The sequence below is a fragment of the Mirounga leonina genome, unplaced genomic scaffold (assembly GCF_011800145.1).
Source record: "Mirounga leonina isolate KUSES-001 unplaced genomic scaffold, KU_Mleo_1.0 Mir_153, whole genome shotgun sequence".
NCBI lineage: Eukaryota > Metazoa > Chordata > Mammalia > Carnivora > Phocidae > Mirounga > Mirounga leonina.
The window spans coordinates 32,042,986-32,069,279 of record NW_023270387.1 but is presented as its reverse complement, the minus strand read 5'-3'; the positions used below and the strand labels follow the sequence as shown (position 1 = coordinate 32,069,279).

Here is a 26,294-nt window from a genome sequence, read left to right as displayed (position 1 = left end):
TTTGTTAGAGGTTCTTCCTCTTAGTCATTCTGTTGAGGGGTGGTTGAGGGAATGTACAGAGTCCAAATTATTGACCACAACCCAAGCAAGATGCACCTGTTTTATAGGAAACTTAGGGTTGTCAGCCTCTTGTTCTTCCACCTGTCTTCTGGAGGAGGGGTCTGCCACACTGTTACTCAGGCAACACTGTTTGGGCAGAGTTGCCCTGCCCCCTGTTGGGGGTGGACTGGGCTCAATGAAAACCAGTTTTGGGGGTGCTTTTGTTCTCTGGCGGCTTTCCCTGGCAGCTTTCCGCGTCTCTTCTGAGAGTCAGAGCAGAAGTGACCGTATCCAAACCTCTGTCTCAGAACAGAGAGATCGCAGTCTGCTCTTCAATGAGCTCTCCAGTTGACACTGTCTCTGTTTCTGTCTGTGCTGCTAAAAACTGCAGCATCCTGGGTTGTGCACCGTACAGCAGTGCAGCCCTCACTTCCAGGTCTGGGCACATCTCTGCCCTTTGTGCTTCTAAAACCACAAGCAGCCCCTGGTTTGTACACATGCCCCTGAAGCTCCAGGTTTCAGTCTCCTTTCCCCGCTGCTACTGGTCTGCAAGTCTGTGCCCTGTCCCCAGCACAGGAGGCTTTTGCACTCTGGTGGCACAGGATCCCAGAGGCTCCCCCCCACTTCCATTTATATTCCAATATCTGCCCACAGAATCATAGCTCCCCACTTCATACCTTGAGACCAACTACCAGAGATACTCTGTTTGTAGAGATCCAGATATATCTTCTTACACCTCAGGCTGATTTCATGGGTGTTCAGAATACTCTGGTAGATATCCAGCTCAATTCAGGAGTCTGGTTGAAATAGGGTCCCCTACTCCACTGCCATCTTTTTTGAAAAATCTCTTTCTGTATCTTTTAAAGATTTGCTTTGAGATGCCATTTAAACTATTAGCTGTGAAGATAATCACAATATTTCTGAGAACTGTTATTGGTCATATCTTCTCTATTCAAGAACATAAAATGAGGGGCGCCTGGGTGGCTCAGATGTTAAGCATCTGCCTTCGGCTCAGGTCATGATTCCAGGGTCCTGGGATCGAGCCCCACATTGGGCTCCTGGCTCAGCAGGGAGCCTGCTTCTCCTTCTCCCTCTGCCTCTCTCCCTGCTCATGCTCTCTCTCTCTGTATCTCTGTGTCTCAAATGAATAAATAAAATCTTAAAAAAAAAAAAAAGAACATAAAATGACTTACTTTTTCCTAAATCTAAACTCAGTTCACCAGTTCAAGTTAATCCATTCAACAATATTTTTTAAGTACCTAACATGGTGCCTTATACATAGTAGTCGTGTATATTATCTATTAAGTTATCTATTAAGTAAGTTATCTATTAAGACTTTCTATCCCTCCTAATTCCAGTGGACTAAACCAGAGGTCAGCAAAATATAAGTCACAGGCTGAATCTGTGCTATTGGATAGCCAGACGCTAAGGACTTATTTTTACATTTTAAAATAGCTGAAAATTTCAAAAGATAATAGTTTGTAACATGAAAATTATGTGACAGTACCTATATAACATCCTCAATTTTGCCTTTTGTCCTGCAAAGCCTCAAATATTTACTGTCTGATTCTTTTCAGAAATGTCTGCCTAGCCTTAAACTAGACTATGTGGAATGCCCTCAGGAATGTGGGCAATGCATACAGCACAGCTGATTTATAAAAAATGTACCATGAGCAAATAAACCCTATGAATCAACCCTATGAAATCTCTAGGAACTGTTTTATTGTACTTCAATGAAAAAGAGCTAGAACAACTACAAAACAAAAACAAAAATTACAAGACTACAGTATTTTTTTTTAAGATTTTTTTATTTATTTGAGAGAGAGAATGAGAGAGAGAGAGCACATGAGAGGGGGGAGGGTCAGAGGGAGAAGCAGACCCCCTGCTGAGCAGGGAGCCTGACGTGGGACTCGATCCCGGGACTCCTGGATCATGACCTGAGCCGAAGGCAGTCGCTTAACCAACTGAGCCACCCAGGCACCCAAGACTACAGTATATTGAACTAATTCTTAGTGTGACAACCGATTTCATTCTCTGAAGAATTTTTTCATATAATTGATGGAAATTTCCACACAAAAGTAATGCGTTTTTAATAAATGATTTAAATGTGTATTCTGCCTTCCAAAAAACTTTTGTCTAGTTTCATGGTGAAAAGTCATGTAGGAAGAGTGTTTCAGGTTTACAGAGGTGAGGTCTGTAACACCTGTCTTTTTAAATGTACATTGTTTATTCATTCATTCAACCAACACTAGACACTGGACTAACTAAGCATAGGTGATATGCTGCCAAAAACCTGATTTCTGACCTGAAAGAAACTGTAGCTTATTTTTTTCATCATTGACAAATTGTATAATATGTGAGTTGCTGTACACAAAATAAACTGAATCTTCCCTAAAATTTGAGTATTACCCAAAAACCACTTTACATATTAGTTTAGCCTAAATGAAGATCACAGATTAAAACTGCTGAGATAACTGAACGCTAGGGAAAAAAAAAAAAAAAAAAAAAAAAACGCTATAAGGGCAGAGGGGATAGATTTACTCTAAAGCAAGACATGAGGTTTTTTAGCCATGATCTAAGCTAGATTGAAAATTGATCACTAATCAGCTGAGTTACGAAATAAAGCAACTTCCTTAGATTTTTTTAATTAAACAGGGTATAAATTATTCAGATAGAACTGTTGAAGTTATAGCTTGTAAAAGAAAAAAATGCAAATCTCTGGTACTTGATTTAACAGTACAACAGCAAATGAGCTAAGGGAATCAAGAAAGCAAGCAATTTGCATCTTAAAGCATTTGATCAGGGGGCCAAGACTGTTCTAGACACTCTGCAAAACACACAGCAGTTGAAAACAAATTTGGAAGAGCAAAACACTCAAACACACATATTAGTTAATTATCAAAACTACTGATATAACCAAAGTAAAAATCAAAAGAGAGCAATATTCATGCAATTTGGGACTGGGTTGAATTTGGGAGGTGAAAACCTATTCTGCTAAAATATATAGTGCTCAGATTCAAAAGTATAATTTTACACTCAAAGAAATTTCTTTAAAAATTTACTCACCACTTAATTATACATTTTCATTAAATATATGGAAAAGAAATAATTGTGTTGTCCAGAGGAGCTGTTCTAAGTAGAAGCTAGTGGAGCTAAAAAATGGCATGGAGGAATAGAAAGAAATGCATAGAGAGAAGTTTCTCTGTAAAAACATGGTAGTGTCCCAGAAATCCCAGGTACTAATAGAAATAAATTCGATTTTTAAAATTAGAGCCACCGTGAGTTCACAAAAGTAGAAAAGCAAGACATTTCTGTAAATTAACTTCTGCTGTAGTTCTTCAAATGACAACCATCCGTGGCTTGGCGGTATTATTGCATTCTAGTGTTTTCTACATTGTACAAATGAGGAGGGAAATCATTGCCCAGTGGTCAATCATTTCACAAAAAGTGTAACCATGGAATAATCTCACTTATTCTTATCTCCTACAAAGATCAAATCTACATATATATACATTAAAAATACTATATATTTAAAAATACATATTGTCTATTATGTATCAGACACTATATAAAAGCTTTAAAATACAATTCATTGTTATTTGAATATAAAGTATTCTAATGTATAATTGACACATTTTCTTATATAATTATATAACCAGTGATTATTCATCTCAGCAACTTTTTTCCTATGTTCCTTTTCCTTACTTAGATCAATCATCATAAAACTACAGAAAAATGTAGCCTTGTAAATAAATGTCATACATTTTTCTGCTGATAATAATGTCCTATTTTAATTTATCAAGTCAATTATCAAAATATAAATAAAAACATAAAATCTGTTTCATTTGTTATTCATTACAGTAATGGGTATTAGGAATATTTCATATACATTTTATTACATATATTAATTATATAATTATGTTAGCAGATTGAAATAAGTTCTGAATAATAGGACATATATAATTACACACTAAAAATAGGTTCTGAATGATAACTTGAAGTTAGAATCATAGACAGTGAGTTAAAATAATCAAATGTTTAGCATTTTAAAGATTATCTAGTCGAAGCTTGAAGAACTGTTCTCGTTCAAGCTAAATCTGGCTATATAAGTGTTTCCTTTGGCCTGCAGAGTGTTCATTAAAACACATAAATGCCTTTGTGTCAGGCAGACTCTCTCCAGTTTACCGTAGTTCCCACTATAATTGTTATACTTGTAACTCCACAGGCATGTGGTTCGTTTCTCTTGAGTGACCAAATTCCCTAACTTATACATGAAGAAACAAAAATGGGAAGATTAAACTTTTGCTACAAATTGCAGCACTAGCTAGTGAAAGAGTTAAAATTAGAATTAATGTCTAATGATTTTCATAACAGTATTTTTATAACATTAATAATAATGATAATTGCTTCCATTCATTTTGTTGCCTTAGTTGTAATAACATATATATAATATTTAAGTCTTACAAAAACCTTATGAGATAGACTTTTTTAAATCTTCATTTTATCAATGAGGAAGCTGAGATGCAAGGGGTGAATTAGTTTGTCTAAATTCACCACTGTGCTGCCATTCCCCTCCCCCACAACCAGCATAAACTCAGACCCACCTGCTGAGGGCAGCTCACCCTAATACTGGCTGCCTAGCCCACTTGCTTCAAGTCCTACACACCTTCGCTCTGGCATGACTGCACTTCTTGGTCAAACCTCCCTCAGTCCCAGTGTGACAAGACCCTCCCCCAGAAGACCAGCACAAGCCCCCCTACATACTATGTCCTTAAATTTGGAGTTTTAGAAGTCCACAGGCTTGGCTGGAATAGAGCCTGGAGTACACTGCACAGCTCCAGGTGAGAAGGAGGAAAACAACTCAGAGACAGACAGCATAAAAATGGCAATCTGAAAAATGCCTGAGATGCATAGGGGGAGGTTATTTCCTCTTTTAGGAGTGTTTCTGTGAGAGCAACAAGCAGAGACCCATCACCAGGGATAAAGGAAATGGCTGGTATTATTTCCCTTCCTCACTCCTCAGCATAAACACAGAATCACCTTCAGTAAACAGCACAGCACCAACATTGGCTACCTAACCTATTTACAAGTCCCACCACCTTGCCCTCTGCCCTTCTAGGGCAAGTGTGTCTCAGTCCCAGCACAGCAGGCTCCTTACACAGAAGACCAGCAGAAACCATCACCCACACCACATCTCCCAACCAGAGAGTTCTGCAGGCCTTCAGTTCTAGTAGAAGTAGCATCAGGTCTCATTTAACAAGCAGACTAGAGCACACCTAGTTAAAACTCACCACACACTGCCCAAGGTCCAAACAGTGCCCACTGCAGGCAAGGAGAGCCTCTTCAGGCCACTGGCCTGAAACATAGATCAGCCAAAACACAGCAACAGAGTGAATGCAACACAAACTAGAAACACTCCATGAAGCGCCAGACCCTGCACACTATATGACCTCTTCTTCATACAGTCATTGCTTTCAGGAGCATGAAACACGGGGTGCATGGCTGGCTCAGCCAGTTAAGCATCTGCCTTCAGCTCAGGTTATGATCTCAGGGTCCTGGGATTGAGCTCCGCATCTGGCTCCTTGCTCAGCAGGGAGCCTGTTTCTCTCTCTTCCTCTGCCTGCCACTCCCCCTGCACGAGTTCTTTCTCCATCAAATAAATAAATAAAATCTTTAAAAAAGAGAAACATAACAGGCTTTTCTAACATACAGAAGAAGACAGGGAATTAGACAAAATGCCAAGATGGAGGAATTCATCACAAATGAAATAACAAGATAAGGTCATGCCAGAGATCTAAGTGAAACGGATATAAGTAATATACCTGATGTAGAATTTAAAGCAGCAATCATAAGAATACTCGCTAGGCTTGAGAAAGGAATGAAAGACATCAGGGAGATCCTACTGCAGAGATAAAAGAGTTAAAAACCAATCAGAAATGAAAAATGTGATAACTGAGATTCAAAATAGACTGGGTGTAATGACTACAAGAATGGAAGAAGCAGAGGAATGAATAAGTGACATAGAAGATAAAATAATAGAAAATAATGAGGAATAATAATAAAAGAATTAAAAACAATCAAAAATGAAAAATGTGATAACAGATTCAAAACAGACTTGATGTAATGACCACAAGAATGGAAGAATGGAAGAAAAGAGGAATGAATAAGTGACATAGAGGATAAACTTACAGAAAATAAGAAAGCTGGACAAAAGAGAGAAAGTAAAATAATAGAACATGAGAATAGACTTAGGGAACTCAGTGACTCCATGAAACATAACATTTATATCATAGGAGTCTCAGAAGAAAAAGAGAGAGAAAAGGGGCAGAATATTATTTGAGGAAATCATAGCTGAAAACTTCTCTAATTTGGAGAAGGAAACAGACATCCAGATCCACAAGGCACAGAGAACTCCCATCAAAATCAACAAAAGCAGGCCAACACCAAGATATATTGTAATTAAAGTTGCAAAATATAGAGATAAAGAAAAACCCTAAAAGCAGCAAGAGAAAAGAAGTCCCTAACTTACAAAGGAAACCTATAAGACTAGCTGCAGATCGGGATGCCTGGGTGGCTCAGTCGTTAAGCATCTGCCTTCGGCTCAGGTCATGATCCCAGGATCCTGGGATCGAGTCCCACATTGGGCTCCTTGCTCAGTGAGGAGCCTGCTTCTCCCTCTCCCTCTGCTGCCCCCCCTGCTTGTGCTCTCTCTCTCTCTCTCTCTCTGACAAATAAATAAAAATCTTAAAAAAAAAAAAAAAAAAAAAGACTAGCTGCAGATCTCTCAACAGAAACTTGTCAAGCCAAAAGAAAGTGGCATAATATAGTCAATGTGCTGAATGGGAAAAATCTGCAGCCAAGAATACTTGATCCAGAAAGGCTATCACTCAGAACAGCAGTGATAGAGTTTCCCAGATAAACAAAACCTGAAGGACTCCATGACCACTAACCCAGCCCTTCAAGAAATATTAAAGAGGACTCTCTGAGTATAAAGAAAAGAGAAAAAGTGACAAAATCAAGAAAAGAACAGGGAAAATATCCAGAAACAATGACAAAATGAGAGATAAAGTGCCACTAAATACATATGTATCAATAATTACTCTGAATGTAAATGGAATAAATGTTCCAACAAAAGACATAGAATGTCAGAATGGATAAAAAAACAAGACCTACAAAAGATTCATTTTAGACCTACACACACCTGCAGACTGAAAGTGAGAGAATGAAGAAACATTTATCATGTAAATGTATGTCAATAGAAAGCCAGAGCAGCAATACTTATGTCATACAAACTAGATTTTAAACCAAAGACCATAAAAAGACATGAAGAAGGGCACTATATCATAATAAAGGTGACTATCTAACAGCAAGATCAAACCAGTGTAAATATATATACCCCAACATGGGTTTTATATATATATATATATTTATATTTATATTTATATTTATATATACGTATATAAAACAATAACAAACATAAAGGAATTCATTGATAATAATGCACTAATAGTAGGGGACTGTAACACCCCACTTCCAACAATGGACAGATCATCTAAGCAGAAAATCAAGAAGGAAAGAATGACTTTGAATGACACACTGGACCAAATGGACTTAACAGATATATAATCAGAACATGGCATCCTAAAGCAGCAGAATACACATTCTTTTCAAGTGCACATGTGACATTCTCCAGAATAGATCACATATTAGGCCACAAATCAGGCCTCAACAAGAACAAAAAGACTGAGATCTTACCATGCATCTTTTCTGACCACAGTGCTGTGAAACTTGAAGTCAACCACAAGAAAAACATTGAAAAGACCACAAATATGTGGAATTAAACAACATGCTACTAAAGAAGGAATGGGTCAACCAGGAAATCAAAGAAGAAATTTTTAAAAAAGGAAACAAAAGAAAATGAAAACACATTGGTGCAAAACCATTGGGATGCAGCAAAAGTGGTCATAAGAAAAGTATATAACAATAGAGGCCTACCTCAAAAAGAAAAATCTCAAATAAACAAGTTAACTATATAGCTAAAGGAGCTAGAAAAAGAACAAGAAACAAAAGCTAAAACCAACAGGAGGGAGATATAAAAACTAGAACAAAAAATGTAGAAACTAAAAAGGACACAAGAACAGATAGATATATAGATATATATATGTGTATATATATATATATATATATACACATATATATATCTATAATAGTTTTCAGTGTGGTTGTGTAGACTGCTGTGAAAAGTGGTGTGTGTGTGTGTCTATAAGGACTTATATTGTAGTATATATATATAATATGTATTATATATATAATGGAATTTTATTCCATATATAAAATAGAATATTACTGAGCCATCAAAAAGAATGGATTCTTGCCCTTTGCAAAGACATGGATGGAGCTAGAGAATACTATTTTTTTTTCTAAGATTTTATTTATTTGACAGAGAGAGAGATAGCAAGAGCAGGAACACAAGCAAGGGGAGTGGGAGAGGGGGAAGCCTGGCTTCCAGCCAAGCTTTTTCACTTTTATGTGAAATTTAAGAAACAAGACAAAGGAACATAGTGGGGGAAATGGAGAGGAAAACCAAGAAACAGACTCTTAACTATAGAGAACAACCTGATAGTTACCAGAGGGGAAGTGGGCAGGGGGATGGGTTATATAGGTGATGGGTAAGGAGAGCACTTGTGATGAGCACCCAGTGTTGTAAGTAAGTGATGAATCACTAAATTTTACAACTGAAACTAATATTACACTGTGTTATCTAAGTGGAATTTTAAATACAAAGTTGGGGGGGAAAAAAAAAGCATTTGCAGAAGAGCAAAAGCAGAAGTAGGGTGATATCACAGCAGTGAAGGTGAGAGATGCCCATGAAAGCTATAAAGAAGGTTAGACGTTATTAATAATTTTTTACAGAGAATAAGTACCACAGAGAAACGTTAATTAGGGAAGGGAGATAAGGAATGTATAAGAAAAAAAGAAAAATGTTTGGAGGAAGGGCAATGTAGTCATGGATTCAACATGTTACTACATTTTTAAAAGGTTAAACTATAAATAGGTTAAAAATTATCTTGTATTTAATGCAAACAAAAAGGATAAGTTTGCCACTGTGCTTGTAAAGGCTCTCTTTGACAATCTCTTTTACTTAATGAGTGTTCTATCTCCTATTTACTTGAATAACTTTGTAGATAGTCCCCAAATATTACAATTTGAGAATATTTAATTCTATAAGTTCAAAGTATTTAGAAAAAAATAAAAATTATTTAGGTTCATAATTAGAAGTTGGTAAGATACAGCTTTCTGAAATTTTTAGAGGGAAATAATATTTACCAACTGCTTATTATTGGCCAGTTGTGTGGGTAAGATATTTACATGTTAGGAAATTTTTTACAGTAGTCTTCTAAGATATGTCTAATAATTATCTCATCATGGGTAGGAAGTAAAGCGTAGTGAAATAAAATAATTTTCCCAAGGTGCCTGTTAATAAATAGTGATGGATGAATTTAAATATAGGTCTTTTGCTTTCAAAGCCCTTATTTTTATAGTAATATTTTAAATATAATTTTAAGATCCACTGGTTAGTAACTTAAATAATTTATATTAAAATAAGGCCATGGAAGTGCAATGTTTCTCTTAAAATATTTTCAAACAAATTGAATATCTACTCTTCAGAACTTTTTTTTTTTTTTTTTTACCATAATCTTTAGTGTGGTTGTGTAGACTGCTGTGAATAAGGGATTTTGTTGGGAATATATAGAGATGCCATAAAAAAAGAATTACAATTACTTTCATATAGAAACTTTAATGTTTTTTGTAATTATTACACAACCAACAAAAAGAAATTTCTTTTTTAAAAAATTGTCTATCTTATGCCTTCCATCTCCATTAAGGATTGAAATGGTATACACATGACCTTTTTACTATTAAAGTAATTTAATCTTGAGTGAAAATTCTGCTCTAGAAATAGCATGATAATGCATATATGTTTCAGTGTTATCTGTAATGCTCAGTATTTATTGGGAATTTTGGATCTTATAGGATTATAATTTTGAAAAGATATGATAGCATAGCATTTGGAAAATATCTCAACATTTAGGTATTTCAAAACTAAAATTCATCAAGTATAATTATATGCTAAAGATAAATATGTAATTGTTTTATTGATTCAAGTACTTATTTATCAGTTATTTATTAGGTACCCATAGAATAATGCCTTAGGCATTATTTTAAGCAGTGGTAAGACAAAGTGTTTATTTAAAGATTATATTCTAATGGTTGGAGAAGACAGACAGTAAATTTTAAATTCCATTATATAATGTGTCAGGTGATCATAAGTGTTATGATAGAAAAGGAACCAGAATAAAGGGAACAGAAATTGGGAAGAAACAATCTACTCATCAAGGAAGTCCTCTGAAATTCCAGCAGAGACCTGCACAAAGTTAGGGAGATCTGTCCAAGTACCCAAGAGGGAGAGTATCCTAGGCAGAGAGAACAGTTAGGGAAAGAGTCTGGGAATATTATACTGAACATAGCAAACAAAAATCCCTGTGCTCATACACTTTAAATTCTACGTGTGGGAGGCACAATAGATAAGAAAAATAAACAATAGTTTGTTGGAGAATAAGTACCACAGAGAAAAGTTAATTAGGGAAGGGAGATAAGGAATGTATAAGGGATAATTAGGTTGCACTTTTTGGTAAGATGCCCACTGAAGATCTCTCTATGAAGGTGACACTAAAATAGAGACCTAGGGGTGCCTGGGTGGCTCAGTTGGTTAAGCAACTGCCTTCAGCTCAGGTCATGATCCTGGAGTCCCGGGATCGAGTCCCGCATTGGGATCCCTGCTCGGCAGGGAGTCTGCTTCTCCCTCTGACCCTCCTCCCTCTCATGCTCTCTGTCTCTCATTCTCTCTCTCTCAAATAAATAAATAAAATCTTTAAAAAAAATAAAAAATAAAATAGAGACCTAAAGGGGGTTTAGGTAACCGCTATGATTATATCTGGGGAGTGCAGGGTAAGGGATGTTCTACTTGGAGGAAGCAGCAAATGCAAAGGCCTTGAGGCAGGACAACACTTGGTCTATTTTGTTTGGTTAAAAGCAAGGAAGCCAGTGTGCTATAATGGAGAGAAGGAAGATAAATATAGTAGAAGATGACATCAAAGAGGCAACAAAATCAAGATAGTCTAGGGCCTGTGTGCCATTGTAAGTGGTTTGAATTTTCCTCTGAGTAATATAAAAAGCCATTTAGGTCAGATGTTCTAACTTCATTTTAAAAGAACCAATTCTGGCTGCTGTGCTGAGAATAGACTTAAAGAGAGCAAAAGCAGAAGTAGGGTGATATCACAGCAGTGAAGGTGAGAGATGCCCATGAAAGCTATAAAGAAGGTTAGATGTTATTGGATTCTGGATATATTATGAAATAGTATCAATAGGATTTGCTCAGGAATTGTATGTGGGATGTGAGAGACATATTGGAATCAAACATGATTTTTGCAGTTTATCTTAAACCTGAAAAAAATGGAATGATCACTTACTCTTATTGGAAATATATATGGCAATGGTAGGTTGGCAGGTGGGAATGGGAGTTCCATTAGGATATGTTATGTTTCGACGCCTGTTAGACATCCAAATGGAAATGTCAAGTAAATTGTGTGTGTGTATGTGTGTGTGTGTGTGTGTGTTGCTATTCAAGGGAGGTATCCAGGAAGGAATAAATTTGATAATTCTTCAGTGTAAACATTGTTTTTTAAATATAGGAGGTTATATACAAAATGACCCTGGGAATGGTGTGGACTGAGAAATGAGAGGGTCCAAGGACTAAGCTGAGACCCTGAAATGTTTAGATATTGGAAATAGGAGGAATAAGCTAATGGAAGTGAAGAGGAGGACACAGTGAAAAATTCAAGCAAAAAGCTCATTTTCCGAAGAAGGATGTGAAGAATTCTATCCAATACTGATTACAGGTCAAGTAGATGAGAACTGAGGAATTGATCAATTAATTTAACAACGTGAAGGTCATTCGTTTCCTTCACAGTAGCATTTGGTCAGTGGTAGGAAGACAGCCAGATCTGAGAAACTTTTGAGAGAATGGGAGTTGTTGGCAGTGTTTGTTTGTTTTACGGGGGGGGGGGGGGGGGGGTGGTTGGTACCTGGAGGGAAAAAGGGTCAAAGAGATATTTTTTTTTCCTTTTGTTCTTTTAAACTTTGGAGAAATGCCAATATTTTGAATGCTACTGATGATGCAGAAGGGAGAGGTGGGCCTTTGATTAGATCAGAGACAGTTGATTATTGATAAGATAATCAGGGGCAGTGTAGATATAGGTAAGTTGATAACTACTGTGGTAGTGTTACAGGTTGACTTCTCTCGGAAACTGGCTCAGTGATTGGAATTTAGTGTAGATGATGGTTATTAAGGAGTGCCCTTTGAATTCATCCACTGGAAGGGAGAAGGAAGGAGCAGATTTGAGAAGGAGAAGGAGCTGCGATGTAGGTTTAACAGTAATCTCAGCTGACACCAAGGAGGATCTTTAAAGCTAGAATGACTTTTTAGGGTTGTCTGAAGTTGGACCAAGGTAATCAGATCATTATATTCATTCATTGAGCAGTTGTTGGCTGTGTGCTACTCAAGGAAGGGATATAACCTTGGTTGAGCTGATTCTCTGTAGCAAAGGCAGCCCCTGAAGGTGCTAAGAGCTGAAAACTGTCAATAGGACCCCCAACAGTTGGGACAAGTCCTTCATTAAAGGGGAATCTAAGACATACATTGCAGTTTGCCCCTAGGAGAAATATATATGTGATTTTTTTTTATTACATCTGTTTTCTCCAGGAAGTAGGAAGGAAGAAGCAGGGGAAAGGGCAGGAAGTTGTTTTCAAAGAGAGATGTAAAAGTATTGTCTAGAGGTTGGAGAGAACGGAATCCATAAATGTGCTGGGATTAGAGGTGGCACAAAGGGCCTGCCTGAGGTTCATGGATGAATTTAGAGCAAAATTAGTCATCATTGTAATTGTTTTTCTCCATTCATGTTCCCTTGACAAGAGTACAATAGGTAGACAGTTTAATTTAACCTAGGTTGAAGTTGTGCTAGGGAAATAAAAAGGAGGGAGAGAGGGGTAAGGAGTCATGGTTGTAAGGAAGTATTAATCTAATAAAATATTATAAAATGTAAAATAGCTGAAGAGAATAGTTAGGTCCAAAAGCTTGAAAGACAATCAAAATATGTATGAGTTTTTGGAATTAATGTACTAAATGACTTGCTGGTTTTACTAAATGACACCTTCCCCCATCTCTAATGGTCTATAATACTCAAAATCTCTATCCATGTTCTATTTTTATTATTATTATTATTATTATTATTATTATTTACTTTCCAATGTCAGTCTTATAATTTCCTGAGACTTTTAATAAATTAAGACTTATCTGAGTTGGGAAAAATATTTGAATGTAGACGTAAGCAAATAGAAATTATTTCTTAACTATGGAGAACAAACTGATGGATACAAGAGGGGAGGTGAGTGGGGGGGAATGGGTGAAATGGGTGAAGGGAATTAAGAGTACACTTATCTTGATGAGTCTTAAGTAATGTATAGAATTGTTGAATATCTCTATTGTACACCTCAAACTAATATAACACCCTATGTTAATTACACTGGGATTAATTTTTTTAAATAAAAAAAATAATAAAGGAAGAAGCAGTACTTAAGTGGAAAAAAAAAGAATTATTAATATAATTGTTAACCCAGAGTGTAGAAAGTTAAGTCAAATGTATAGAACCTCTGCCAGGGTTCATAGACTATCATCACATTAGTCAAACAAATTTATACACAACTTTAGTATTTGAGATTATTTCACTATATATTATTCACAATTGAGGTAGCTTTTGGTAACATACATCAAGATATCAAAGAAAAGACCTAAGATCAAAAACATTTTTATCACACTCTGGATAATAGATCTTTTTACAAAAGCAATTACAATTTACTGCTTTACTTATAATGGAGTTTAAATTGTCTCTTTCAAGGCAAACATACACTGATATAATTTGGTTTCCTCTTAATCAGTGAAACCTTTGGCTGGATGATTCATATCTGATAATATGCAAAGTGAAAATGACAAGCCACAGCAAGAGATTAGTCATCTGACCCATTAAATATAAAAAGGAAAAATGGGAATGAAGAAAGTTTCATTGTAACTTGTCATTATCTCGTAGATTTACTTCACCACATGTCTAGCTGTACCTAGCTGTACCTTAATTCAATTCTTATCTTCATGTAATAAATGGGAGTATATTTTTGAGATACCTCTAATTAACTCAACTGATACTTTCAAAAGACTTATTTTAGGGGCACCTGGGTGGCTCAGTCAGTTAAGGGTCTGCCTTCAGCTCAGATCACGATCCCAGGGTTCTGGGACCAAGCCCCACATTGGGCTCCCTGCTCAATGCAGAGCCTGCTTGTCCTTCTTCCTCTGCTGCTCCCCCTGCTTGTGCTCTCTCTTGCTCGCTCCCTCTCTCTCTGTCAAATAAATAAATAAAATCTTTAAGAAAAAGACTAATTTTATTAAACAATTAATGCTTTTAAAAGGTGATATGATGTCACAATCACTGATGACTTATAACAATTATTTTGAAGAATTGTAGATTACTTCATGTGGTGTAATAGGTAAATATTTAAAGAAATAATCACATCAATTGAAACATTCTAAATTAAGAGTATTGGAATAACTCTAGATTAGAAATATGCTAGTTCCAAAAATGAATTTGTCATCTTGAAGTTTCAAATCCTTGGCTGTGAGTTTTTATTTCTGTTACTTAACCTTAGTGAATGCCAATGTCCTCATCAATAAGTGGGGATAATAAGCCGTTCCCTTCTGTTTTTACATATTGATCACAGGCTTAAGAGCTCACCCTTAACCAAAAGAACACCACAAAGCTTCATGTTTCTATGAGTTTCAGTCAAGGTATCATTCAATAGTCAAATTTTTATCTTAAAAACTATTATTAAGAATCCTTTTTGTTGTAGTGTCTTAGGAAAGCTTTTACATGCAGGCAAATGGCTATGAATTGAAAAATGCTTATTTAATTCTCACTCAAAATAAATGTAAGAATTACTTTTTCCATTCTTCACTAATTTTCATCTATATGTCTTTCATCTGTCAGGAAATGATTTCTATAAGAGATCCTTATGAGGATTATTTCTAAATTCCTAAAATCAACTTGGCCTAACTTCCAAATGTTGAATTGCTTTTGTACTAATGCATTTTATTAAACAATCACATTGATTTTGATTTGCCAACTCACTACTTATTAACTGTGTGACCATAGTCAAGCTTTTATTTTCTCTTCACGTATGTTTAGTAATCTTTAAAATGGAGAAATTAATATTTAATCTCCAACATGCCTAGCACGTTGGAGTATGTATGTATGCTAGTAGGTAATGTGATTATAATTTCTTTTCCCCTTTTTCATTGTTTTAGAATGTCAAAGATAGTTTCTGAATGAGGTCTGGCCAATTTTTATTACAGGATATTTATATGAGACACAAAAATCTGACAATGATCTGAATAATCCTAATGATAACAGAAACAATAATAGCAATAAGAAACAAAAGTGATGAAAGAGGACTTCAATATGCAATCACTTTGCAAATGAGGCAACAAATACAAAGTTAATATTAGAAAATCTTTCAGTCATTTTTATAGATATCACAGAAGTTAAAGTTATGAGGCCCCGCAGAAAGAGTACCTATCTTAGTTCTTCAATGTTATAATCTTACATAAGAATCTGATACCCTAATGTTGATAATTAATAAAATTCAAGTCTCTGACATCTAGTCTAAAGTGTTTTACCTTTTTCAATTGTTTTAGTTTTTGTATAAAATCAAACTCAATTTTATGAAGTTTAGAACCATAGTAAGTTATATTTACAAAACCTTTAGTGTTAGAGAATTAATTGAGAATACCTGAAGCATGGACAGTCTAAAGCTTACTAGCACCACCTACAGGATGAATGTATAACCAAGTGCAATTTATTTTATTTTAAAGATTTATTTATTTATTTGAGAGAGAGAGGGAGAGAGAGGGAGAGAGAGAATTCCAACCAGGCCGAGTGCGGAGCTTGACACAGGGCTTGATCCCACAACCCTGAGATCAGGACCTGAGTCAAAATCAGGAGTCAGACATTCAACCAACTGAGCCACCCAGGCGTCCCTAACCAAGTGCAATTTAAAATAAACACTCTGATTCCCATTCCTTTTTCTAAACACACAACTCTCATACACCAAACATTGTGACTTACTCAGAACAGATTTAAGACTAGGAAATTATAACCCAGGAGGCAGATGAACCTCAACACTTTATTCCTAATTGTATAAGATTTATCTTGTTAAATGGTGTTGGGAAAATTGGACAGCCACATGTAGAAGAATGAAACTGGACCATTTCCTTACACCATGCACAAAAATAAACTCAAAATGGATTAAAGACCTCTGTGTGAGACAGGAGTCCATCAAAATCCTTTAGGAGAACATAGGCAGCAACCTCTTGACCTCAGTCACAGCACCTTCTTGCTAGGCACATCTCCAAAGCAAGGGAAACAAAAGCAAAAATGAACTATTGGGACTTCACCAAAATAAAAAGCTTTTACAGAGCAAAAGACACAATTGACAAAACCAAAAGACAACCGACAGAATGGGAGAAGATATTTGCAAATGTCCTATTAGAGAAAGGGTTAGTAACCAAGATCTATAAAGAGCTTATAAAACTCAACATCCAAAAAACAAATAATCCAGTCAAAAAATGGGCAGAAGACATGAACAGATATTTCTCCAAAGAAGACATACAAATGGCCAACAGACACATGAAAAAATGCTCAACATCACTCGGCATAAGGAAAATACAAATCAAAACTACAATGAGATACCACCTCACACCAGTCAGAATGGCTAAAATAAACAAGTTGGGAAACAACAAATGTTGGTGAGGATGCAGAGAAAGGGGAACCCTCTTGCATTGTTGGTGGGAATGCAAACTGGTTCAGCAACTCTGGAAAACAGTATGGAGGTTCTTCAAAAAGATAAAAATAGACCTACCCTATGACCCAGCAATTGCACTACTGGCTATTTATCCAAAGAATACAAACATAGTGATTCAAAGGGGCACATGCACCCCAATGTTTATAGCAGCAATATCCATAATAGCCAAATTATGGAAAGAGCCCAGATGTCCATCGACAGAGAAATGGATAAAGATGTGATGTATATATACACAATGGAATATTACTCAGCCATCAAAAAGTGAAATCTTGCCATTTGCAATGACGTGGATGGAACTAGGGGGTATTATGCTAAGTGAAATAAGTCTTTCAGAGAAAGACAATCATCATATGATTTCACTCATATGTGAAATTTAAGAAACAAAACAGATGAACATAGGGGTAGGGAGGGAAAAATAAAATAAGATTAAATCATTTCTCCCCAGTAACTAACCAATCTATTGTACTTAACCTAAGATCATAAGATCAGTGTCCTGAACCCCTTATGTAGTTTCTTTCTCTAACACTTTCAAATAATTCACCTGTCTAGGCAATGGTTTTTGAAATGTTTTCACGTGTATGTATGTGTGCACGTGCACTATACCTACTTAAGGTGTCTTAATGGGTGAAAAACCTTCCTATTTTGTTTGCAAATTTGTTCAACCCACTATACCACCCAGTGTGATCTTTATGAAGTCTTTCAGGAGAAATCCTTCTACAGACCTTACAATCTATTAACATTATTCTTACACTGAGTTACTGGAAAATTTTTATCTTGCCGTAACCATGAATGCTAAGACTGGAAATATATCCATCTTTATTTTGGCCCTTTAAGTTTAACGTAAAATTAATGGCCAACTTCTAATAATTTATAAAAGCATATGACATATATTCTTAAGTGTTAATCTTAACCTACAGGATTCATACCATACCCATTTTATCTTCACCTGGAATCTGTACACCACTTATTTGATTTTTTGTATTATATACAAATGTATTTTAAGCTGTTTCAAATCCTTTGTGGAATAACGCAAGGAAGAAAGGGGAAGAAGGAAGGTGGAGGAAGGAAGGAGAGAAAGGAAGGAAGAAACTCAAATTGTATGTGCGTGTGTGTATGTGTAGCTCACATTTAGGAGAATATCATGAAGTGCTACATGGTAACTCATAAGGATGGCTGTGACAAGCTGGGCTCATACATCTATTTGGTGGCACAGATTCCTCTCAGCTGGGTCTGTGGAAAGTTGGCCCAAGTAGATATGATAAGTTCATACATCTACATCCTTCCTTTGCATCTTTTCTGTGACCCTAGTACCTAACATTGTGTTCAGTGTGTGGTCTGCACTGGAGAAATATTTATTAAATAAATGGATGAAATTATTTATCTTACATTTGTTGAATATGCTTCAAATCACACATCCTAAATCTACATTCTGTCATGTGAGGTTCTCAAACATATTATTTATTATATACCTTTTTCTTTCTTTGCATGGTTCATTGAGGATGAATAGGTACAGTATTTCTGTAAGCTGCCGCTCTAGTTAAAGTTCCACTATCAAACTCTGCATGAACTTCTGAACTTGGAAAAAGAGTTACAGAAAAGACAAGGCCTAGAGCTCTGTGATTCTTGATCACAAACATTCTCCTCTAGTTCATTACTTGTCTATTTGTCCACGTGCTATTTTATAAGTTCAGAAAGAGGTTTATTTCAGTTCAAGACTTTAACCTGGGGCGCCTGGGTGGCTCAGTTGGTTAAGTGACTGCCTTCCGCTCAGGTCATGATCCTGGAGTCCCTGGATCGAGTCCCGCATCGGGCTCCCTGCTCAGCAGGGGGTCTGCTTCTCCCTCTGAACCTCCTCCCTCGCATGTTCTCTCTCTCATTCTCTCTCTCGCAAATAAAATCTTAAAAAAAAAAGAACGTATCAACATGTACTTTTTACATGTGTCAATAAAATAATCAAAGCTCCATCCATAAATGTTTTTGTTTTTAAAGATTTTATTCATTTACTTGACAGAGAGAGAGGGAACACAAGCAGGGGGAGTGTGAGAGGGAGAAGCAGGCTTCCCGCAGCACAAGGAGCCCGATGTGGGGCTCGATCCCAGGACCCTGGGATCATGACTGAGCCGAAGGCAGACGCTTAACAACTGAGCCACCCAGGCGCCCCCTAATATTCTTGTTTTTTTTTATCTCCTTGATAAATACAATGTATAAGCTATTAAAATAATGTAATAAGCACTCAGACTAAGTTCTCTGATAAGTACCTCCAAAGAAAGTAACTGCTTTCATTCACAATGAGATAAAAATAACCAGCTGTATTTTCACTAAGACTGTTCTGCCCAATTGCCATCCCCACTCTACCCAAGAATTTTTTTCACATAAATCATTCTGCCACAGATAACCAAAATCTTGCCTAACACAAGGACCATTTTTATATTACAGATAATATTTCACTTTTTTTTTCCTTAGGAGGAAGGATTTAAATGAGAAAATTACACTCTCCATAAAATTTCAGTCTCCTTTTTAGTATTTCCCTATATGTTTTATGAAAGAAAGAAATATATTCACAATTGAAAAAATCCATTTATCTTTGTACTGCTATGCTTCCCTGGAAATAATGACACAGAAAATTCCATGAGGAAATGTTGAATTGTACCTGTATTAACAGCTAATACCTAATAAAGCAATTACAACTTAGTGCTATCTTTCAGGTCATTGTGATCTCAAAACACAATTTGGGTCATAATTATTCTATAATTTTCTATTCTTTTTCATGTCTAATTTCTAGGCCATGCCTGTACTTCAGTTTCTCAGATATAGAAATTAATTTAGGACTGTTCTTTATTAAAATATTCTGTTTACTATAATAGGTTGATTTGAAATGTCAGAATAAGCATAACATAAACTTGTAGTAAATGTATTGGAAGATATATATATTTTTCAAAAACCATTTAAGAAATTCAGTTATAATACATTGATATCCAAATAGCCTTCCAGAGTTTATAAATACAGTGAGGATGAAAAAAGGAAAGTAAAACCAGGCCTAAAGAGGCATTACAACCTTAATGCAATCACTGCTTCACTGTGTGGTTCCTGTGTCCCAGAGTAGAGTCAAAGGAAGTCAAATTAGAAATCTTGCCATGCTTGTTTTCATATTAAGATCCTTTATTGGAAAAAGACAGCTTCTATCCCTAAGAACCAATGCATAGGAAATTTAAAGCCATGAATCACACATATTTGAAAATGAGTAAACTTGATTTTTACCAGAAGTTAGTGTCTATGTTTTCAAACCACCATCAAAAAAAAAAGAAAGAAAGAATTAGGACAATTTTTTCTAATCTGTCTAGTTTGTGAAATGCTTAACTATTGACAATGAAGCACAGATATATTATTTTTATTTATTTATTCATGAGAGACAGAGAGAGAGAGAAGCTTAGGCAGAGGGAGAAACAGACTGCTTCTGCAGGGAGCCTGATGCTGGACTCGATCCCAGGACCCTGGGATCATGACCTGAGCTGAAGGCAGATGCCTAACCAACTGAACCACTCAGGCTCCCTGAAGCATAGAATTATGTGTAAAATTATAAACACTTTCATCAATAATGAATACTTTTTTATTTATTTGGCATTATGCCTTCACGGTTTAGTAGTTCCTCATGATTTTGAATGTGTTTAAGAAGATTTGATTGTAAATTCAGTAAATCAGTAAATTGTTGCATATATCTCAAAAAAAGTATAAGATCCCTCTTAGGATATTAAAGTTAGTGATTTATCTCCATATAATTTCAGTATATTTTCTTGACTGCTTACTCTCATCATTTGTCAGATTAACAAACATTAAATTTGAGAGTCTACATTGTATTGGTGTGAAACATACTATTTTAATGTGAAGTAATGAGAAGTTTCAAAAAACCTCTTTTACAGTTGGTGAATAATGGCGGGAAAGGCAGAACATTTTCAAGAAGTATTTTTCACCATGGGAACATGATTTTACAGACTGAGAATTCTGGGACATTGTTTATTTTTATAAATATTGAAATCCTACCATTCCTAGGAAACTATTTTAAAAATCATATATTTGATCAACTTAGCCCAAGAAGGGCGAAAAGGCCATATATACTGAACTATGAATAGATTAATAAACAGTAATAGAAATGCAAATAATATACTTCATTTTTTAGGTAACTTTATTTTTAGAAAAGTATTTTCAAATTGTGCAGATGCAACATAATTTAAGAGAAGGGAGTTGAACCCCAATCAATGTTGTAATTCTTCATACATATAGTTGGGTATTTTGATAACTACGATAGTTCCAGAGTAATGAAAATGGATGGGTATAATTAATTGGTACAAGCCATTCCAGGCTTCTATAAAATGAAAATAACATGACTTTTTCACTCACATTTATAGAAAAAGAATACTTTATATCCCCATTATATTCTGCTAGAGCACACAAGTCTCTCTAATTTAGAAAATTCATGCTTGGTTTTACACACCATTCCTAGCATGACATAATGAAGCACCAGGTTGGACACCAGACACCCCTAACCACTTCTATTTCTCTTCTCACTATGTATGATTTGGTTTTATTAATATTAGAAAAATCAATATGTAAAAATTTTATATAGAAATGAAAGGACTATTTAATGTGTTATAAATGTATTGTCTATTTTCTTCCTATACTGGCAACTTGTATGCACTATAAGTAGAAATAGTGTGTAGTGCATATAATCTGAAAATTGTGGTATTTAAAATTGTATGGTATAGTATGGTATAGATTTATTTTTAAGGCCCTGATATCACTGCCTAACAAACAAAAATAAACTTTGCATAATGAGAGAAAAGTAGGTACAAGTTATAAAAGTAGAAATTCTTTAAGCTTTTTTTTTTTTTTGCCTTGCATCTAAGTGCTGTGTTATATTGACAGATCTGGGAAATTTTAGTGGCCGGACAAGAAGTGCAGTCTCGGTGAGGGAAGGCCAGGGGGTTGTTCTGATGTGCTCTCCTCCGCCTCATTCTCCAGGTACAGTAGGATCCCATTCTACATTGCTGCTGATCTCTTTTACTATATGCTCATTCTTTTAGACAGGGTATTGACTAAGAAACATTCCAGGTGAAATGTGCATGGTTTTTTTTGAAATGTACCAGAGTACCAGCTTAGTAATTAAAGATCATATACTCTAACTACCACTGGACAGAAGACTGCACTATGATAAGATTGTTTTATTGCCATTCTAACTGTTGATTGTTGTGGTTATGTCTCTGCCTGCCACCAGTGAGAAATACATTGCCTGGAGCACAAGGAATGTGATAAGCTGAGAGAGTAAAAACTTTTCAAAATTATTTGGAGTGTCAGAGTTGAGTTAGCTGAATAACAGCGTGCATCTTGTTTCAGAAGATAAGCTTGAAACTGGGTTGTTTATGGTGTTGTTTGTGACACTGGAACAAAAACTGCTAAGAAATATTTTTTTGAGTTTCAAACAAAACTATAATTTACATATTACTTTTTGGCCACTTGAGCTCTTATTTGTAAAAGTCATGGTAATAGGTAAGTACTTCATGGGGTTTGGAGGAACAGAATAGTAAACTGTGCTCGGATTAATTATATTCCCTTTGCCAACCCAGCTAATTATACTCTTTTTTTTCCTTAGTTCTATAATTTGAGATGAATACCTCTTTGTATCTCAGTATAGTTTTCCTATAATACAATTTAAGAGTGGCCAGTATCAACTAGAGAGAGAGAATCAAATGTCTATCGGAGAAATAACAAAGACCTTAGGGTTAACAGGAAACTGAATTCAGTCCTGGCATCTCAATCAATTTTTCTTTTTTGTTTAGTGTGAAAATCACACTTGTTTCTAGGTTGTAATTATCAGTGTAGTAATGGGGCCCAACTTTGTTCTACCATGGATAATTCTTACCATAAATTACAATAGGACCTCAATCAATTTTCTTAAAATTTCTCATCTTTATCTGACCCCCTTTCTAATTTTTTTAATTGAGGGAAAAGTAAATTATGTTTCAATAAGAAAATAGTTTCAAAAAACATTTTGCTTTGAAACTCAGATAACAATTACTATCAGGAACCAATTTTTGAGTTTCCCCCACCTAATTCTTATTGGTCAATTCAGTCTACTCCTTCTGTGAGTAGCTTAGGGACTTTTACAGTAAACATATTTAATCTTACCTACTTGTGATTCTAGGCTGATTCTTTCAAGGAAACATGTGTTGTAGCTTTTTTTCTATGGATAAGACAAAAAATTTTAGTAGGTTTAAGAGAATCCTATAGCATCGGGGCGCCTGGGTGGCTCAGTTGGTTAAGCGACTGCCTTCGGCTCAGGTCATGATCCTGGAGACCCTGGATCGAGTCCCGCATCGGGCTCCCTGCTCGGCAGGGAGTCTGCTTCATCCTCTGACCCTATCCCCTCTCATGTGTTCTCTCTTTCTCATTCTCTCTCTCTCAAATAAATAAATAAAATCTTAAAAACAAAAAAAAAGAGAGAATCCTATAGTATCAATATATGCTATGTCTAATGTTGGGTTATTAGATTTAGTTTAAGGAGCAATATTAGAAGAATAATTGTTAAAGATAAAAGAGAAGAAGGAAGAGGAGGAGGACAAAGGAATCTGCTCTATAAAGGATGAAAGTGTTCACCATCAGACTTAAAGGAGTTAACATGAAAGCAAGATTTTTTGAAACATAACCTATATCGCAAGGCTGTTAGAGCATGTGCAGAAAAGGGAAATGTGAGAGAATGATACAGGAAGCAAAACTGCAAGATTACACAAAGACAAATTATCCAATTGCCAAAGAAAACTACAGAGATTTCTAATTGGGAAAAATAGCAATAATGAATTGCATACGTGATAAGCAAGAGATATAAGAATATGTATTAATAATTGATGAAATAAATAAAAATGTGATATCTGACTGACATCAGTAAGAGTAATGCCAGATGGTAGCTATTGTATATATGTTGTAAGAATATATACACCTGGGGCACCTGGCTGGCTCAATTGGTGGAACATGTGACTCTTGAACTCAGAATCTTGAATTTGAGCCCCACGCTGGGTGTAGAGATTACTTAATAAATAATAAAAAAATATTAGACTGTATACCTTAATATGGTAGGAGAGGTTGTATTCTACTAGGTACTCATTTGGGGGTTTTATGTCAAATGATCCACTCAAACATCAGAGTTAGCACCACAGAGTTTTAGGGGATACATGCATAGCCCAAAATAACAGGAGTAACTCAGCATCCAGACCAATGTCTAACACTTACCAGATGAGTAGTTTTCTCCTGATCAGTCAAATCCTGTCTTTAAGGTTCTTTGTTGAACATTCCTTTTATATTCTTGCTCCAACTGAAACTTGCACATACACTGAAGATATGGCTTCCCCACAGCCCTTTAAAGTCATGGCTATTTATTCTCCCAATTTGTATGTACCATTCAGAGTAAGATTTGAACAGATATCCTCCTTTCTTCTCATTACCTGTTCTCCCTTCCTCCTTACAAACCTTCAGTTTTAAATTTCAAGCCATTAGACTCTACACTTTCTTGTTGCAATCATTTATACTCTCCCAGCTCATTATCTTCATTTCCTGAGATTTTACCACCTGGGTCACTGTCAATTTCTTCAATACTGCTCCAGTCTTAATATTTGGTAATTTCATCAGAGGTCTTACAACATCCTGTCCTCTTCATTCCTTTTATTTCTCCATTGCGATGCTCTTATTTTACAACCATCCATGGCCACTTGAACTGTTATTACAAACAGCTACAATCTCTCAATTACCACACTTCTTATTAGCATCTACTACCTTCTGCTTATTCCTTCCAATACCCTGATTCTAGGAATCCTTTAGTGTCATTGAAATCTACAAATCACTGATCCTAGCTCCTTCTCACTCTACTTCCCCTCCTTTGATTCTCACTTTTCTCCTTCAATGATTATCATTTTCTTGCATAGAGCTTCAATTTTCTCATCCCTCTTATGCTTCATCACACTGACTCAACAGTTGGCAAAACCTTAATCCTAATGTAGATCCATCTTTCAGCCTACTGCATGCCCAAACCTACTCAATTTAATACAACTGTAAAAGAAAAGAACCAGAGAGAATTATGCAGACTGATCTGAGTTTAAAAACCAAGCTATGAATTTCAAGGACACTTTAATGAGGATCAGAAATTTTAAAAAGAAAAATAACTTTAGTTCTCTTACTGTAATTCTGTCAAATCTAGTATGTCTCCCATCCTTCAGTTTTTCTGCCATCCCCACTCTCAGCTGATAACCATGCATCCTACTTCACTGGGGAAAGGAAGGCAATTAGGAAATAACTTCTACAGCCTTCATCATCAAATGAAACACTCATTAGCATCTGTACTGATAGATTCTAATTCCCCTCCTTTTTTAAAGAGAGAGAGAGAGAGAGTACATGTGGGAGACTGGGGGAGAGTCAGAGGGAAAGAGAGAGAATCTTAAGCAGGCTCCATACCTGACTGGGGGAGGGGGTGCTCCATCTCACAACCCTGAGATTATGACCTGGGCTGAAATTAAGAATTGAATGCTTAACCCACTGAGCCACCCAAACACCCCTTTCCTTTTTTAGTATAGATGCATTGTTGTGCTTTTATGGACAATCCCTTAACTTGTGCACTGTAGTTCATCCTTTTTCTGTCTACTTTAAGAAATTGCTTCAGTGAAGATGATCTGCATCTTCACCAGAGATTGTTTAGTCTCTTCTTGATCATTCCCAAAAGCATGCAACTATACTGTCTCTTCCTTCACCTAAAAACAAAACAAAGCAAAGCTCTCTTGACTCATGTCATCTTTCACCTACTACCTTATTTTTCTGTTCCTTTTCATCACAAAACTTTTCAAAATCTTTGTCTCATACTTTATCTAATTCCACTCCTTTGATTCTGTCTCTCTCTCTCTCTCTGTCTCTCTGTCCCTTTTTCTCTTCCTCTGTCTCTCTCTTTTTAAAAAGTAGATTTAGGGATGTCTGGGTGGCTCAGTTGTTAAGTGTCTGCCTTCGGCTCAGGTCATGATCCCAGGGCCTGGGATCGAGCCCCACATCGGACTCTCTGCTTAGCGGGGAGTTTGCTTCTCCCTCTCCCTCTCCCCCTGCTTGTGTTCCCTCTCTCGCTGTGTCTCTCTCTGTCAAGTAAATAAACAAAATCTTTAAATAAATAAATAAATAAATAAATAAATAAATAAATAAATAAATAA

The 26,294-nt window shown here is 35.9% G+C and overlaps 1 protein-coding gene across 1 annotated transcript in view; it reads left to right on the top strand.

Moving 5' to 3' along the window:
- Positions 1-26,294, top strand: part of CNTN5 (contactin 5) — a 603,313-nt gene that overhangs the window by 98,095 nt on the left and 478,924 nt on the right. The window contains exon 5 of the mRNA XM_035009452.1: positions 21,985-22,080. Within this exon, the coding sequence (XP_034865343.1) occupies positions 21,985-22,080 (96 nt within the window). The remainder of the gene's footprint in view (positions 1-21,984; positions 22,081-26,294) is intronic.